Below are 18010 nucleotides of genomic sequence, written 5' to 3' on the forward strand. Positions count from 1 at the left end.
TATAAATTTTTTAAATTTCTCTAAGTTTGACTATAGGAAAGCAAATATTTTCTAGATTTGAGTTATTTAGAAAATCATTTAACTCCAGAATTATTTGAAGTGCTTATTTGATTAGCATCTAAATTTCATTGTTTTTCCTGGTAATTAATTAGTGAAATTTAAGTGCTTAGGCCTTCATTATTTATGTGCTTCAGTGAAGTTTTATGATCATTGATATTGGGTTTTAATGTTTGGATTCTCATACATTTTCACTATCTGAGAAGGATATTATTTCTAAGTTTAGAGCCATTTACTTGAATTATTGGATATTTCTTGAACAATTAGTTTTGAGAATTTTCAAGTAATTGTGACCAGGATTTTTATTAAAACTCTATCGTGGACTTGTGGAAAATTGTATATCTTTCATTTCTTACATTGATTATTTTGAGCATCTACATAATTGGGATTTTCATTGAAATTTTCATTTAAGTACGTAGTGTTTAGCTCAGAGTAAATCGTAACCTAAGTGCTTAAGTCTTTAACATCTCGTTTCATCTTGCATTTCATATAAGTTAGTTGATCATCCACCTAAAGCAACATTGGTCATCTTGTTACTTAGTAAATCATTTATCTTGCAAGTCTTTTCTTTCTAAGCATTGTATTTAAAGGCACTGGTCTCATAGTTTTAAATCCGGTTTGTCTAAATTTAATTGAATATCTTAAATATTGTTCAATTAATCTTGCTTGCATCTAGTTTAAGTGAAGTTAATAAGGTAGCTTTTAGTGCATCTCCTAGAACTTGTTGGTTCCCAACAAGTTTTCCTTCATCATCCATCTTTCACCTCTTATGGACTAACCCCCTTAGCTTGCTTAAGAGATAGCTAGAACAGAGTGGACAAAGTTTATAGTGATAGCCTTTGTCTCAAGCGTTGTGGCCCTTGATGTACACTCTGGGTGACAAAAATTTTTGGCGTCGTTGTCAGGGATAGAGTTTTTTTGTCCTTGGTCCTCACGACATTTTTCTAATCATCTAATCTTTTCCGCCATTCATTAGTCCATCAAGCGGAAGAACATTTTTTGGCATCGTTGCCAGGGACCAATTTATTGGACCTTGGCTTTACGAAATTCATTTCGTTCATTTTCATCTTCTCGTCTTTCATCTCAGGTGTCTAAGTTAGATTTATGTCCATGTGGCGACTCCACTTATTCCATTTTCTACAGGAGTGTGTACTAGGAGAAATCCAAGTAGCTTGGTTAATCCTACTCTTGATCCTGAAAAGGTTCTCAGAGTTTGATTACACGAGCTCTTTTCTCGTACACTTCTTAATAATCTTAGACAAGAAGCTCTCTCTGATATCCATTTGCTCTTCCTTAACCATCTTCAGCAAGATATCATGGATATCTTTGCCCCATGTAACTTTGCTAACATTCAAGGTTATACCCATGATTTCCCTCAAAATGGTATCAATAAGTTGCCTTCTTTTCAAGGCAATAATGCAGTTAGTGTCAAAGCTCATCTAAGCGCTTTTTGTGGTTGGTGGGGTAAGTGATCTAGAGGTAACAATCAAGAGGATGTAAAAATCAGACTTTTTGTTTTTACCTTAGAGCAAGATGCTTTGGAATGATTTATAGAGAAGCCCGATAACACATTCGATTCTTTTCAATCAATCGTGAATGCCATCAAAGATAAATTTGGAGATAAAAAGGAAGAAAGGCATTTGGTTAAGGCTATAAGTATCATAAAAAAGAAAGAAGAATGGAATGATTAGACTTTGTGTTGACTTTAGGAAACTTAATCTAGCATGTAATTGCCAAACATGAAGACCATATTGCAAAGAGTAACCGGTTCAGGAATGATGTCACTGCTAGATGGTTTTTTGGGGTATAATTAAGTATGGGTTAAAAAAGAAGATCGACACAAGACAACTTTCACCACACCATGGGGTACGTTTGAATATATCAGAGTTCCGTTTGGATTAACCAATTTTGGGGCTACTTTTCAAAGGGCCATGGACTATGCCTTTAAGGATTTAATCGGAAAAATTATTGAAATTTATCAAGATGATCTTACAGTTTTCTCCAAGGATTGTATCAGTCATATAGGTCATCTTACGCAAGTTTTTGACAAGTGTAGAAAGTTTGGGATTTCCTTGAATACGGTTAAGGTCCGTTTTTGGAGTAACTGAAGGGAAATTACTTGGTCACACATTTCCAAAGATAAGATCAAGATTGATCCTGAAAGAGTTGAGGAAATCCAAAAGATTCTTCTTCCCCATAATCTTAAGTCCCTTTAGTTTTTCCTTGGAAAAACAAATTTTCTTAAAAGGTTTATTCCAAATTATGCAGAAGTAGCCAAGCCAATTCAAAGTCTTATGAAGAAGGATGTAAATTTTTTATGGAAAGAAGACGACAAAAAGGCTTTTTAGGAAATCAAGCGTGCTATTGCCAAAGCTCCTGTGTTAGTTAATCCTGACTATTCAAAGGATTTCATGATTTTCTCTTTCGTTTCTGAAGATACCATTGTTGGTGTCTTATTATAGAAAAATAAGGAAGGTCACAAAAAACCTATTGCTTTCATGAGTAGAGCACTTCAGAACTCTGAAATGAATTACACTACCATGGAAAAGCAGGCCTATGCCTTGGTTAAGTCTCTTAAGCATTTCAGACCTTATGTGGGTTACTCCAAAATCATTTCTTTTGTCCCACATTTAGATGTTAAAGATGTATTAACTCAGATCGATTGCTTAGGGACTCGTGCTAGGTGGGTAACTAAAATTCAAGAATATGACTTAGGGATTAGACCTACCAAGTTAGTCAAAGGTCAAGGCTTGGTTGCAATGTTGACTAAAGGAAATGAGAAAGCTCTTGGTTTGATTTGTCTTAACAATTCACCTTCGCCTGAGCTGCAAAGATTAGGAGAGCATGAGTGGTACAAGGATATCATTTATTACTTGTCGAATCTTACATGTCCTAACCATTTAGTCACTCATAGAAGAAGATCTCTTAGATTAAAAGCCACTAAGTATTGCCTCATGAAGGAGAAGTCCTGAGGGCATAGTACTTAGGTGTGTTATGAAGTCGAGTCCAAAAAATTAATTTTTGAGTTTCATTCGGGATTTTGTGGTGGTCATTATGCTACTAGAACTGCTGCCCACAAACTTCTTAGAGCTACCTATTATTGGCCTTCAATCTTTGTTGATGTGCATAAATTTGTTAGAAGTTGCCAAGCCTGTCAACTATTCACTGGGAAACATAAGCTAGTTGCCTTGCCCCTACAACCTATGGTTGTGGAGGCACCTTTTCAACATTGGGGTCTGGATTTCATAGGGAAATTCCATGAAAATTCTAGCAATGGCTACTCATGGATCTTGACTGCTACTGATTACTTTACAAAATGGGTCGAAGTCATTCCTACTAAGAATGCCACTGAAAAGGTCATTATGGACTTTATTGAAAATCAAATCATTACTAGATTTGGTGTCCCAGCCAAGATCACTACCGACAATGCCAAAGCTTTTAGTTCCACTGAATTTTCATATTTTTATTTTAAGTATGGCATTGTATTATCTCATTCGTCCAACTACTATCCTCAGGGTAATGGCATGGCTGAATCAAGTAAACAAAAATCTTATAACTATTATCAAGAAGATAGTTGAAGATAATAAGCGATCTTGGGACAACAAAATCAAGTATGCTTTATGGGAAGATAAGATTACTAAGAAAAAAGTTATTGGTAAAAATCTCTTTGAATTAGTTTATGGCTTACATGTAACTCTACTTGTGCACCTTAAATTTCCAGCTCATCAACTCCTTCAACATTTTTCTACTGATAAAGATGTTGTCCAAAACAAAATTGATCAGATTGTGGAGTTGGATGAAACTCGTAGGAAAGCCTTTGATAATGTGTAAAGTCAATCTAACATTAAGAAAAGCTTTGATAAATCATCTCGATCTAGATATTTGCAAGTTGGAGATATGGTACTTCTTTGGGATCACAAGAATGAAAAAACAACAAAACATAAGCAGTTTGACAGTTTGTGGCTGGGATCATACATTATCCGAGACATCGCTTGGCCGAATTCATTGCACTTGAGCAAATTGGATGGTGAATCACTTGACTTACCTGCAAATGGCCAAATGCTTAAGATGTTCTTCAAAGATGACATCTAATGCCATGGGGTATCCTTTGTAATGTATTTCTAACCCTACACCTTGTCATTTCAGTATTTCATTTCTGTTTTAGGATTAGATTTACTTTTCATGTTAGTAGAATTGTTAACAGTTACAGAGCTTCTATTTTATGCACATAATGTTATATGATGATTTTTGGATTTTATTTGAATGGACACTACTTTTGTAATTTTGTGTATTGCTTGGGTGCAGATTCTAGATTCTCACATTCTTTCGATGAAGCAAAGTGTCCACAAGTAGAGCCAGATGTTGACCACTCCACGTCAACTACCCTATAGCAGTGTACATTTTCGCAAACAAATTCCATCATGCTCAAGCAGTGAAGATTATCCAGATTTCATCATCATCTTCAGTAATCGTTTTGTAAAAATTGTAAACCCATTTTGCAATTTTATAATGTAAATGATCCTAGTAAATCTATGTATGTAACAAACTAGGTAGTCCTACCTTTTTGGTGACGATTTCTATCCTAGGAAGATTTTTCTTTCACCGATTCATGTGTGTTTCTAAACACGGATGATCCACAGAGTTTTTCCCTCCAACCTCACCCCAAAGCTAGGGTGGATTTTGTTGTCAAGATTTTAGGTGAGTCCTAGTGTTTTAGTCGAGTCTTTTGTAAAGTAATTTGGGAGTAATTTAAGCTAATTGACTAAATTCTTTTATTACAAATTACTTGGTATACTAGATCATATTTGAGTCACAAAATTGTGAATGATTGAGGGTCTATAAAGAACGGGTGTTCCCCCTTCATATATTAAATTGTAATATCTTGATGTAAAAAATATTTTAGTGCATGGTCTCTCATATTTAGACACCATGGCTAAATTATTTAAAGGTTGGAAAAATTATTAATCCCTTCATGAATCAATTAATTAAATTTTCTGGCAAAAATAAATTAAAATTATAAGTCAGAAATTTAATTAATTTTAAGTCCTAAGAAAAATATATTTTCCAAATTAATAAATTTGTGGGTTCTAGAAGAATTAATTTTTGGAGGTCCCCGACCAAGGAAATATTGAAAATTTCAAGAGATTCTGGACCCTTGGGCCTTGGTAGTTAAGTTAAAATCAATTTTTTGAGGAAATCAACTCAAATTAATTAATTTTTGAATTGATTAAAATTCAATTAAATGAAAAATTCGGGTTTCATAAAAAAAAAAAAAAAAATCGATGGAGGAAATTAAAAGATAATTAAATCTTTTTCAACCATCGAGATTACTTTGACGAGGATCAAGCCAACTACTCGTTGTAGAATTAATCTATAAATTAGAGGTTATTTTTCATTTGAAAGGATCCGATCATTGAATCGTGTACTAACTCTTGAAGCTCTTGTAAACTTTTCTGAAATAATACAAACGCAAAGTGTTTGGGGTTTTACTTGATGGCAGTGTTCCTCTTTGGTATTTTATGGTAACTTGTATTTAAAGTTTTGCTGGTCTTATTTATAAGCTGTTAGTTAATAGCTCTTGTAGATCAATTTATTGTAGAGGTATCTTGCTTAGGTTGTTGGGTTTTAAGATAGCATTAAGATTTTTAATTGATTAGCAGGTATCTCTAATCTTTAAAGATTTAATAGTTATTTTATACCTCTATTGGTTTAACGACTTATTTTATAAGTTTGCAGAAATCATTTGATTCAGAAATTTTGGGCGTTTGGGAAAGTTCTCGATTGAACCAACCGACTCCCAAAACTTAAGATCTCGAGAGCCTTCCACATTAAAATTCCTAGATTATCTAACGAATTATATCTTGCAGGGGTGCTGGGCTAGTACCTAAAACTTAAGAAATTATTTATCTTCAAAAATATTGTGCTAAATAGTTCGATTTGGCTAGAAAGAGTCTCAAATTTACAGATTTGGGAGCGGAGTTGACTCATACTCCTCAGATCTGATAGATCTGTAATTTAAGTGTATAGATTTGATTTTTTTTTCTTTTTTTTTCTTATATTGTTAACTTGGGATTTGGGTTTAATTTCATATTTTTTTTACATGTATTGGGTTTTGGGATTTTATTTTTGTTTTGTGCATGTTTAGATTTGAAACTTGTCGAAGAAAATTTGGGGTTTTGAAGCAGATCTAGCCTCAAACTTTTGTGTCCAGAAATCAATCAACTTAATCATTTGTTAAAAGGTTCAGATCTGAGGTTTTCATAGGAATTTTTGGGAACAATTCGAAGCAGAAATATATCAGTTTGAAACAAAAATTTCCGGGCAAAAAAATTTATTTAAAAAAAAAAAAAAAATTGTGGGATCCTTAGCTTTCTTGAATTCTTTCCAAGCAGTCTCCCTCTTCTCCTGCTTGCCTGCTATAACTCCATTCCCTTGTGTTTTTTCCTTGTTGTTCAACCCTAGCCCTTACCTCTTCTCTGTGTGTTTTTTTTTAACTCCCTTCTCCCTCAGCTCGCATCTATTCCTCTACCCTTCGTGTCATTTCTCCTTTGCGTAAGCTGCCTCAATCCGTAGCCCTAGCTCTGGCCTGTCCGTTGGCTTTATTTTTTTTTGCTCCCTACTATTTCGCATCCCTTTCCTATGCATCCCCAACTCCCATCTCCTCCCTGCATAACCCTTCCTCTCTGCCTGCGTTTTACCTTTCTCCCTCAGACATCCGGCGGCCTTGTCCCTCTGTGTCCCTCAAGCTCCTCGTCCCTCTCATCCTTTTCCTCAGCCCGCGTGATCTTCTCTCCGTTGCTGCTCGAGCTCCTCTTCGCTTTTTCTCACGCTGGTGTAAAGCCTCCCAACATGTCATTCGACTTATTTTTTTAGTGGCATTTTGGCCTTTTAAAAATAATTAAATTTAAAATTTTTTATAAAGCACTTACCTTAACGTCTTAACATTTCAAATTTTTTTTTTTTTTTTTTGTGGCCTTTGGCCCATTAAAAAATTAATTAATTAATTTTTATTTTTATTTTTCACATTAAAATCATTTGATTCATTGCCCATTTAAAAATTTAAAATTTCTCTATAAACCTTATCACTTTAAATTTAATAAAAGCATGACCAAAATTTAAAATCTAAATTCCCTTTTTAAAATTTTTGTGATAAAGGTTATATTTTGGGGCCTTAGGTATTTGAAATATTTTTGTGGGGTAAAAAATTTAAATTTTTCTATAGTCAAGGCAACATATAAATTTTTAAAATTTCTCTAAGTTTGACTATAGGAAAGGAAATATTTTCTGGATTTGAGTTATTTAGAAAATCATTTAACTCCAGAATTATTTGAAGTGCTTATTTGATTAGCATCTAAATTTCATGGTTTTCCCTAGTAATTAATTAGTGAAATTTAAGTGCTTAGGCCTTCATTATTTATGCGCTTCAGTTAAGTTTTATGATCATTGATATTGGGTTTTAATTCTTGATTGCTCATACATTTTCACTATCTGAGAAGGATAATAATTTTAAGTTTAGAGCCATTTACTTGAATTATTGGATATTTCTTGAATATTTAGTTTTGAGAATTTTCAAGTAATTGTGATCAACATTTTTATTAATACTCTATCATGGACTTGTGGAAAATTGTATATCTTTCATTTCCTAAATTGAGTATTTTGAGCATCTGCATAATTGAGATTTTCATTGAAATTTTCGTTTAAGTACTTAGCGTTTAGCTCAGAGTAAATCGTAACCTAAGTGCTTAAGTCTTTAACATCTTGTTTCATCTTGCATTTCATATAAGTTAGTCGATCATCCATCTAAAGCAGCATTTGTCATCTTGTTACTTGGTGAATCATTTATCTTGCAAGTCTTTTCTTTCTGAGCATTGTATTTAAAGGCACTGGTCTCATAACTTTAAATCTGGTTTGTCTAAATTTAATTGAATATCTTAAACATTTCTCAATTAATCTTGCTTGCATCTAATTTAAGTCAAGTTAATAAGATAGCTTTCAGTGCATCTCCTAGAACTTGTTGGTTCCCAACAAGTTTTCCTTCATCATCCATCTTTCACCTCTTAGGGACTACCCCCCTTAGCTTGCCTAGGAGATAGCTAGAACGGAGTGGACAAAGTTTACAGTGACAACCTTTGTCCTAAGCGTTGTGGCCCTTGGTGTACACTTTGGATGACAACAAACCTCCTTAGGCAAGGCTGCAGACTTTGATGCTATCATTAAACCATTCCCAGATTTCAAATCATTCACTGCACAAGCGTATGTTAACCAAGTAGAGCCCAAGCAATGAGTCTTTAATAAGATTCAAATGAAAACGAAGATTGGCTGCAGAGATAAAAACATCTAAGTATAGTCCAGCGAAATCCTTAAAGAAAGCACTGAATATCCTTCATACGCAGCTTCAGATGAAAGAATTTGTGTAGGGTTACAGATATATGCCGAAATTTTTGTCACTAATGCCAAGATTAGATTGAAGAAATGCCTTAGAAAAGTGTTGTGGAACCCACGAATGTGCCTCAGACTTGCTACTACATCTACACAAAATGCCTCAAGAATTTTCTTCAGTAAGGCCGAAATTAATGCTCAAAGCATGCCTCAAAAAGGCTTAATGAACTCCATCAACCAAACAGTAAACAAGAGAAACAAACCTTCCATAAATTTGGCTTCTTTGATGCTTCAGATCACGTCCTCAACAGTGCCATGTGTGCACTATACTACAACAAAACCCCTAACCTAAAAAATACAACAATGAACCCAAAAGAAACTTTTGAAATTCGCTTTCTTCATATGATCATTACAGTCCTAGGTCGCAGAAGACAATCTTAGAAGATTAGTGTTGAAGATTCATAGTTTGGAAGGGAAAATACACTCCTGTTATAGTAGTTAAAGGGGCACAATGGAGGAACCGACTTGTGCCTTTTGGAGGGAACCATATTGAAAATAAAAATTCAAACATCCATTTTCGTTGGAGCCAAGAAACACCACAAATAATTGGTTCAACTTATCAATAGAGGGATATATTTGAAAATATCTTTGACATGAACCCCAAAAACCATGATTACTTTGATCATAGTAATTTAATTCTATTTTTAATTAAACTCCTCTTTGATCATAAAATGATGGGCTGCCACATAATATTGGTATTGGGGACTTTGGCCACAACAAGTGGGATTTTGACTTTTTCAAATGACATATGTCGCAAAACGTAAGGAGCCATGAGGCGTACTATATACTGTTGGAATCAGCACGACGAGGAGCATTAACTGGTGATGGTATCGCAAGTAGATGCATTGATATTCAACATAAAAATCTTCAATAAGTGCAGGGCTTCGGGGGTTTTCCATGGCTTCTTCCTTTGGAGCTTCCAACTTATGCAACCCAGACAAATACTAAGAGTGTTCAATAATGGACGCTGGCATCAATGACAACACCATTCAACAATCTCCCCCTTTGTCATTGATGGCAACACATATTGCCTCTGTGATCATTGCTCCCCTTTACTTCATGCCTCGATCTTCTTCTCCTGATTTCTCTCCCCCTTTGACATCAATGGAAAAGGGTAACTCTGTCTGATAAACTGCCTGTTGTTGTGTACCTACAACCCCCCTCTCAGTATTTCCAACAATTGGTATCAAAGCATTAATTATCATTAACATTTCATCAACATCAATTGATATCATATGAACAACAAACAACACCATTCAACAAAGCACAACCATCAAGACAATAGACAACAAATTTTTAGGTGGCAACCCTTCCTAGAGAAAAACCACCGAACGCTTCTTAATATTTGTTTTAAATAAAATGTACATCAATATTTTCAGTTCTAACTAAGGGAGGCTCCAACCCCCTAGTTTACAGGCTCCGATTTGAAGGATGCTCCAATGCCCTGGTTTACGAGCTATTGATTTTTGTAGCATCGGATGTACTCTAGCCTCAAGATTTTGTAGAGAGACTAAGACACATGCATTCTCCAATACCCAGAAGTCGGTTGGGAAAATTCCACCTAGAGATGATTTAATTAAAATAATTAACTTTTTTTAAATGGCTCCTTAAGTCTAAACTTAGGAAATTTGGTTAATTAAAGGGTATTAATTAAATCTGGTGTGAATCTTCTAGAAGAAGACGAGGATCGACTCCCAGATAATCTTAACCTTTGATTATGTTTTAATCTTGGTCGTTGGTGCTCCAACGAGAGATCTTAAGAAGGAGCTTGATGGGCACTTGAGTACACATCGAGTGAGAGAGATCAACAGATCAAATTCCCTGTCACGTCCCTTCCTAAATCATTTTGGAACATGATTAATTTTTGTATTATGGGGCCAATTTTGGAGTTAGTGGACCCCATTCGATTTTATTAGGAGATTAGACTAGGAGAAGATGTTTTGTTATGTAACTAAGTTACACATGGGGGCCACCCTCACTAGGGAATTATGCACTCCCTAGTTCGATTTGCATGGAGGGGGATAAATTTGCATGGTGTTGGTTAAGTGAGGGCCTACAATGGAGGACGAAATGGAGGATAAAATGCTCCATGAAAACTATATAAGGAGGGTAACTATCCTCATCTCATTCATTCATGAGAGTATATCGATTTCTCTTTGGTTGCTCGAGATGCTTAGCTAAAGCTACCTCTGCTGCTATCCTGTGCTCCCTCTACTGCCTCTGCGCTGCTGCAAACACCTCTGTGCCTCTCGCACTACTGCAACCTCCACTGTGCCTCTCGCACTACTGCAACCTCCACTGTGCCTCTCGCACTGCTGCAAACACCTCTGTGCCTCTCGCACTGCTGCAACCCCCACTGCGTTGCTACAGACCTCTACACTCTAGCACTGCCTTGTCGCTCCATTGCATCTTGCTTCTTCCCGACATCCGTCATCTTGCTACTGTCATTCAGGGCTCCCGTAGCTGGATATGATCCAAGAGTTTGGGCACCTCAAGGATCCTACCCCTCATCTTCTATAGTCCTCCTGACTACAACTCGATGTCTCCCCACCTCTTCTCTAGAGGTGCATGAGCACTCATGGCATAGTCGTCATCTGTCTCGACTTCTTTCTCCGCCTTAGCTGGAGCTGCCTTGGAGTCAAAAGCCTCTCCCTTATTCTTCTTCCTGGGACACTGGGTTGCATAATGACCCAACTCCCCACAATGGAAGCACTTCACTTTGGAGATGTCCTTCTTCTTCCTCTTCCCCTGCTGTCCTGCAGATGCTAGAGCCGCATCCTCCTCCTCCTCTTTCTTGATTCGACCTCCTTTGCTGCTACTTCCCGCCTTGGTCAACCGTCTGATCTCTTCTTGGCGAAGAGTTGCCCACATCTCTTCCCATCCTGGAAGATCATCTCTGCCCAAAATTCTTTGGACAAATGTCTCCCAATCTTTGGAGACTGCATTCAGGGCGGTCCTCACCATGAACTCCTGATCCGGTGTGGCCCCTATGGAAGTAAGTTGGTCCCGAATCTCTTGCAACTTGCTGAGGTATAGATCTATCTGCTCCCCCTTCTGCATCTGATACGACCGCAGCTGATTCTCCAACAGCATCTTCCTTTGCACGGAAGTGCCCTAATACAATGTCGTCAAGGTATCCCACATCTCCTTTGCCGTGTTCTTCTCAACAATTATGCGGTACTACATGATCCTTGACCCCATCAAGGATTATGCACTTTGCCTTCGCCATTGCATCCTCATACCTTTCATTATCAACTGGGTCAACTGGGATAGCCACTGTTCTCAAGGCAAAGCCCTTGATGCAATGTCTATCCAGGACAGATAGGATCCTGGTCTTCCAGATGACAAAGTTGGAGGCCCCGTCCAACCTGTCCTAATCCCTCAGTGTGTTCATTACCATCTCCGCTCTTTCTCTTGACTCCTTCCGAGTCTCGACTTCCCTCCTAGAAGTTCTCTCCTAGACTCCCTCTGAGTCTCGATTTCTCTACTGGAAATCTTCCCGCCAACTGTCGATCCGCTCCTCTCCAATCCTCTTTGCAACTGCAACTCGGATTTGGATTTCTTGGCTAGAAATCTGCTAAAGCAACGACTCCCTCTACCTTGGTTTTGTTCCATTAGGTACTGTTCTGCTTCAACAACAACAACACCCCACCAGCTTCCTAATCCACAATTTGCCCACAGCTCCCTAGGCCCCAACAACTGAAGAAATTGAGCCTCTCAGCTCTGTGCAATCTCGGCAAGGTTGAATCGCTGCTCTGGCCAACTACGTCAAGCCTACCTGACTGAGTAGGATGATGCGGCTCTTTGTGAGTTTCTTCTGCCTCTCTCTGCCTCTCTCTGCCTCTGCGCTAGCCCTCTCTCTGGCTCGAAATGATGACGCAAACCCTCTGGGTTAGTCATTTTCTGCTGCCTTCTGCTTAGGAGCAGCTCTGTCTCTTGGGACAGTTGCTACTGCTGCAAATACTTTTGATTACGTTGGTGCCTTTAGTCCTCTTGTGATCTGCAATGCTCTGATACCATGTTGAAATTTCTAAGTCTAACACGTCAGAAATTCCTACTGCATTATCTGGTTTATTTCACCTACTTGTTTATTCCTTAACAAGTTATTTATTCATATAAATACTGAAAATAAACACAAATGCAGCCTCAACTCATATACAGATCATCAACTGAAATAATAGACAAACACACAAGGGACATCGTTATTTTTGGACAATCGTCCCCGGAAAAACCCAATGCGGGAAAACCGGTGCAACAATTCTAAGGGTTTTATTATTATGCAGATTTCTTGAGTACAACTAGGGTGCCAAACTGGTTCACCCAACAAAGATTTCTACACGGCAATAATACCTCTTCTCGGAAGTAGATATTCAGCTTCTCAGCACTAGTCTGCCCCACGAAAATCCTTCCGACGCTTCTCCAAGGCTCTACGTCAGCCCTGCTAGCCTCTGCGTAGCTTTAGAACCCCCTGTGTTAGCCCTCTGCCTCTTTGCGTCAACTCTCTGGCCTTCTGCATCACCCACACAGGCCCCTCAGCCTCTGCGCAGTCTCTAGCTGCCTCTGCGTGGCTCCTACTGCCTCTGCGTAGTCTCTAGCTGCCTCTGCATGGCTCCTACTGCCTCTGCGTAGCTTCTCTGTCACTGCGCTGACCCTCAAGCACTATCTCTGTCTTTCTGCTATGTACTCACTGCCCCTCGCTGCAACTTAGATCACTTGTTCGAATTTTCTTAGAAAACCCCACTCCAGAAAATTGAACTGACTGATCAATCTTGGTGTATCTCCAACTAACCTTTAAGCCTCATCTTATATTTTTCCTGTTGAGTCTTCAACGGCTGAGATTAAGCCTCTAATCAACGGCTAAGATTAGATTTGGCTTGATCCATGTCATTTAGAACATTGTCACCCAGTTTTATATTAATACCCATTAATATTTTAATTTTACTAAGTTTAGACTTAGGAACTCCATTAAAAATATTAATTATCTTCATATTTCTCTAACCGGGTGGAATTTCCCCAAACCATTTCTGGTCTTGGAGATCTCATGTGCTTTAGCCTCTCCACCAATTTTCATGGCTAGAGTACATCCGATGCTACCACAAATCAACATTAAATTCATCCCAGGGCATACAAGGGTAAACTACTTCTATGGCACTTACTACAAGTTGCAGTTGCTTAAACTTGTAAAAACAAGATTTGCCAGTTATCACCTCACCTTTAGGCGGCTAGTGAAGGTGAGATGAGCTTTAACTAATATGGTGTGCGCTGAATCATGGGAGGAAATTAACACTGATAAAGATGGTGCTAATGTAGCCAAGGACACTATTCTTGACATGTACTTTTGGTCACAAGTTAAATATGTTTTGCAATTCACCAAACCAATTTATTACATGATCAAGTTTGGAGATTCAAATCGACCAATAATTGGGGAGGTGTATGAGCAAACATATAGCATGTTGGGGCAGATTAAAGACATTGTTGAGCCTAGAGATATCACCTTGTACAATTATATTCATGCAGAGGTGGAAAACCGATGGGAAATGTTAAATGTTCCATTGCAAGCATTAGCATATGTTTTGACACCTAAATACTATCATCCATCATGGCTTTCAACACCAGCACCTGGGGGGGGAGCAGGAGAAAACCACACCAAGATCAAGAGGTTCACGAAAAATATATGATTGCATTGAGTAAATTAGTCCCTGATAAGAAGGAGGCTGCCATGGTACGAAGACTGTTGAGCAACTATATGCTTAGCGCTGGTCCATTTGGGAGCATGCATGCAATTAGAGATCAAGATACTTTTTCTTCTCTTGAGTGGTGGAACATGCATGGAGGTGCAACTCCACCTCTACAAACTTTGGCATTGCGCGTGCTATCACAGCTGGTAAACACTTCTTCTGCAGAGAGGTGTTGGAGCTCGTATTCTTTCATCTACAGTGTTAAAAGGAACAAGTTGAGTTTAGACTGGGCAGAGAGCTTGGTTTATGTTCATTACAACTTGTGATTGTTGTCCCATTACTGTGATGATGCAAAGACTAATAAAAACGTTAAGGTTTGGGACAGGAATCCAGAGGAGCCCAATTTGGAGGGAGCATTGCGATTAGAGCAATTAGAGGATGCTCTTATCCAGGTATGTCCATTGTGGTATGAATTTAGCTTATAAATCATTTCTCTAATCCCTGTTTTTAATTTTTTTTGTTAACTAGTGGTTTTTTTTGGTATGAATTTTTTGAGCGATTCTAGGATGATGATGATCGAGTTGAGATGCCACCCCCATCTGGTCCCTTGGTTCCCAGGTTCCATGGTTCAACACCAACAGTAGGGGGTTCGTCTTCATCAGTTTCAGTGCCACAACTTCCACAGGCACCATCTTCTTCATTGCCACCACGTGGAGGCCCACCGCCACGTTCTCTTCGTGGTGGAAGGAGGAGAGATTAGTAGATATATTCACAATTTACTACTTTTGTCATAGATTAATCATTAGACTTGTAGGCTTGTTGTGAATTTGAACCTTTTTGTCTTGGCAGTGACCAAGTGACTTATTTTGTAAACATTATTATTTGAATTTTGGACATGACAAATGTTGACAGTTGCTCACTTGCTAGATAAATCATAATATGCGCTATGTTTTATGTTTTATAATATGCTTAAAAATTTGATGTATGTTTGTAATTGCTATAATATAGATGGTTGATGCTTGAATTATTAATCATTGATGTACAATGGAATCATGGATGCCATATCTGTCTTGATTTATGTAAAAATATGTATGTTTTCATGTCTTCTACAACTAATTTGGTATTTGGGATGTTTGTTTTGAATATAAATGCAAGAAAAATATAAAATATATATATATATATATATATATAGTAGATGCTTCCACATCCCCGCTTCCAAAAAACATCCCCGTTTCGTCCCCGCTCGTGCAACATTGCTTGTGGCTACTTAGCACATGGCATCCTGCTCTTGTCGTACCTTGTGCAGACCCTCCTTGCATTGCTAGAAAATCCAAAATTTCCATTGCCACTGCATGCAAACCTTTCTTAGACTGTAACCCAACCATGCTGTTCTTTCTTAAACCACAGTGCGTTTTACTCTGCATTGTGCAACACTCCCTCTCCTACCAGTTTCTTGGACAAAATATCCCTCAGTTAAGGCGGAAGTTCTTTTATTATTGTGATATGGAAATAATGCCAAAAGACAATTTGCAATAAAAATACAGGTTTCATTATTGTAGATGAGGTCGTTATAAATAAAAAGTGCACAATTTCCAAAGAAGAAGTGTAATGATTATGGAAGATGTGGCCTGCTTGACCTGTACAGAAACTACCATCTTGTCCTTGCTGAGGTTGGCCTGGGAATTCACTATAGTCTGCCTGAGTGGAATTTATTGTGGGCCTGGCTATATGTGCATCTACATTAGATTTATTTAAGCTGGCCTACTTTCTCACTAAAATATTTCTTTTCGTTTATGAATTCTGGTTATTATTTAATATATTAAAGATGCACAATACTATTTCTGTCTTTGGAAGAATCTTCCTATTTAGGGTCATAACAACATTAGTGAAACTTCAGAACACTTCACTAGTTACTTTTAGATGTGCTCTTGTTGTCTTTGAGAGCAAATTTGGAGTCTGACTGAATCAAACTTTAAAAGAGGAAGTGTGAGGAACAACTGATGAAATGTTGATTAGTACTGTGCTATGTTTTTCACTGTCCTGTCTTTTTCTTTCAGACCTATTTGCAGTCTTCAACCACAAGGCTAGAAGAAATGCGAATAAAGCGACGTGATACAGAGCAATGGATGCATCATCGTTTACTTCCAGAAAACCTGCAGAAATGTGTTCGTCGGTATGACCAGTATAAATGGCTGGAAACAAGAGGAGTGGATGAAGAGAACTTGATTCAAAACCTTCCAAAGGATCTGAGACGTGATATAAAACGTCATCTCTGCTTAGATTTGGTCAGGAGGGTGAGTCAGACGCTTGATTTGACTTTCTAGTAATGAATTATGATTTTATATTTTGTGCTTCATAATACTTGCACATTAAATGTTCCCATATTAATACTCGTATAGCATGGACATCCGTTGCTTTCATACCTGCATACTCACCCCACTGTTTGCTTTATATCCTTGCTCAGGTACCTTTGTTTGAGAGTATGGATGATCAATTGTTGGATGCAATGTGTGAACGTCTCAAGCCAGCACTTTATACCGAACAGACATATATTGTCAGAGAGGGTGATCCAGTTGATATGATGCTTTTCATTATTCGTGGTCGTTTGGAAAGTGCAACAACAAATGGAGGAAGAACTGGATTTTTTAATAGTGGTGTTCTTCAACAAGGAGATTTCTGTGGTGAAGAACTGCTGACATGGGCTTTGGATCCCAAGTCTGGTGCAAATCTTCCATCTTCTACCAGAACTGTAAAATCTCTGATTGAGGTAGAAGCATTTGCTTTAAGAGCAGAGGATTTGAAATTTGTTGCAACTCAATTCAGACGTCTGCATAGCCGACAGGTTCAGCATACTTTTCGTTTCTACTCCCAACAGTGGCAAACATGGGCTGCTTGTTTCATCCAAGCTGCATGGCGTCGTTACTATAAAAAGAAAAATGAATATCTTCTCCATAAAGAGGAAAACAAATTTCAGGTAGCCCTGTCAGGGAGCAATGGCAATGCTTCTCCCAGTCTTGGAGCAACTATATATGCATCTCGATTTGCAGCTAATGCTCTTCGTGCTCACAGACAACGCAATATGGAACGTCCAGCAAGGAGCACCCCACTGATTAAGCTCCAAAAGCCAGCAGAACCAGATTTCACTGCTGAAGATTCTGAATGATAATTAAGAAAATACCACAACTGAATCTTTGTTACATCTGCTAGTTAAAACATAAACTGCCTCACTATCATCAAGACAAACTTAGGACAGATAGGGATCTTCCCTCGTACTTACAAAAGTTCAGCTTTGCATGAAATGTGCAAGGTTGAAGAAATAGTTTCTTCTTCAATGTTTCAGGTTATTAATTTGTACAGTCGCATGCATTATATTTGGTTGATGATCAACCTATTGCAATCAATCCCGTGTACAGAAGTTTGTTTGTGATTTTATTTATAAATTATAATGTGTGCTTGCTATGATCAAGTTACTGATAAACTATATGTGAGTGTCGCTGAAGTTCCTCTATATTTTTTTATGTCACAAAGCTGAAGCTAGATGCCTTGCTACGTGATGTCAAAAACATGTGGTGATGTGCTCCACTGCCAATATACAAAATATCGTCAAAATTTTTGGGAAATTGTTGAACGTTGTAGTAATGATCACGTTATACATATAACTTATTGCAAGTGCATTATTAGCTGTTATTCTTTTCTTTCTGATGCTTGTACTTTTTGAGTCTGTCGTTATGCATTGTAACCAATGTCGCTTTACAAATTCATTTACATTCAATAGAATCAATGAGTGAGCCGAGCATTTGTTACGGGCATTTAGACGTTGTCTAAGGCCAAGTTCA

At 37.7% G+C, this 18010-nt stretch overlaps 1 protein-coding gene across 1 annotated transcript in view; it reads left to right on the forward strand.

Annotated features, from left to right (window-relative positions):
• The window catches only part of LOC149158069 (cyclic nucleotide-gated ion channel 1-like), a 418588-nt gene extending 400931 nt beyond the window's left edge, over positions 1-17657 (forward strand). Inside the window, exons 7-8 of the mRNA XM_089436102.1 lie at positions 16232-16468; positions 16639-17657. Of these exons, the coding sequence (XP_089292228.1) occupies positions 16232-16468; positions 16639-17337 (936 nt within the window). The 3' untranslated portion in view covers positions 17338-17657. The remainder of the gene's footprint in view (positions 1-16231; positions 16469-16638) is intronic.
• The last annotated feature ends 353 nt before the right edge of the window (positions 17658-18010 follow it).

This window comes from Pinus tabuliformis, chromosome 5_2 (genome assembly GCF_031772625.1).
Source record: "Pinus tabuliformis cultivar Carrire ecotype Pingquan chromosome 5_2, CPIR1, whole genome shotgun sequence".
Lineage (NCBI taxonomy): Eukaryota > Viridiplantae > Streptophyta > Pinopsida > Pinales > Pinaceae > Pinus > Pinus tabuliformis.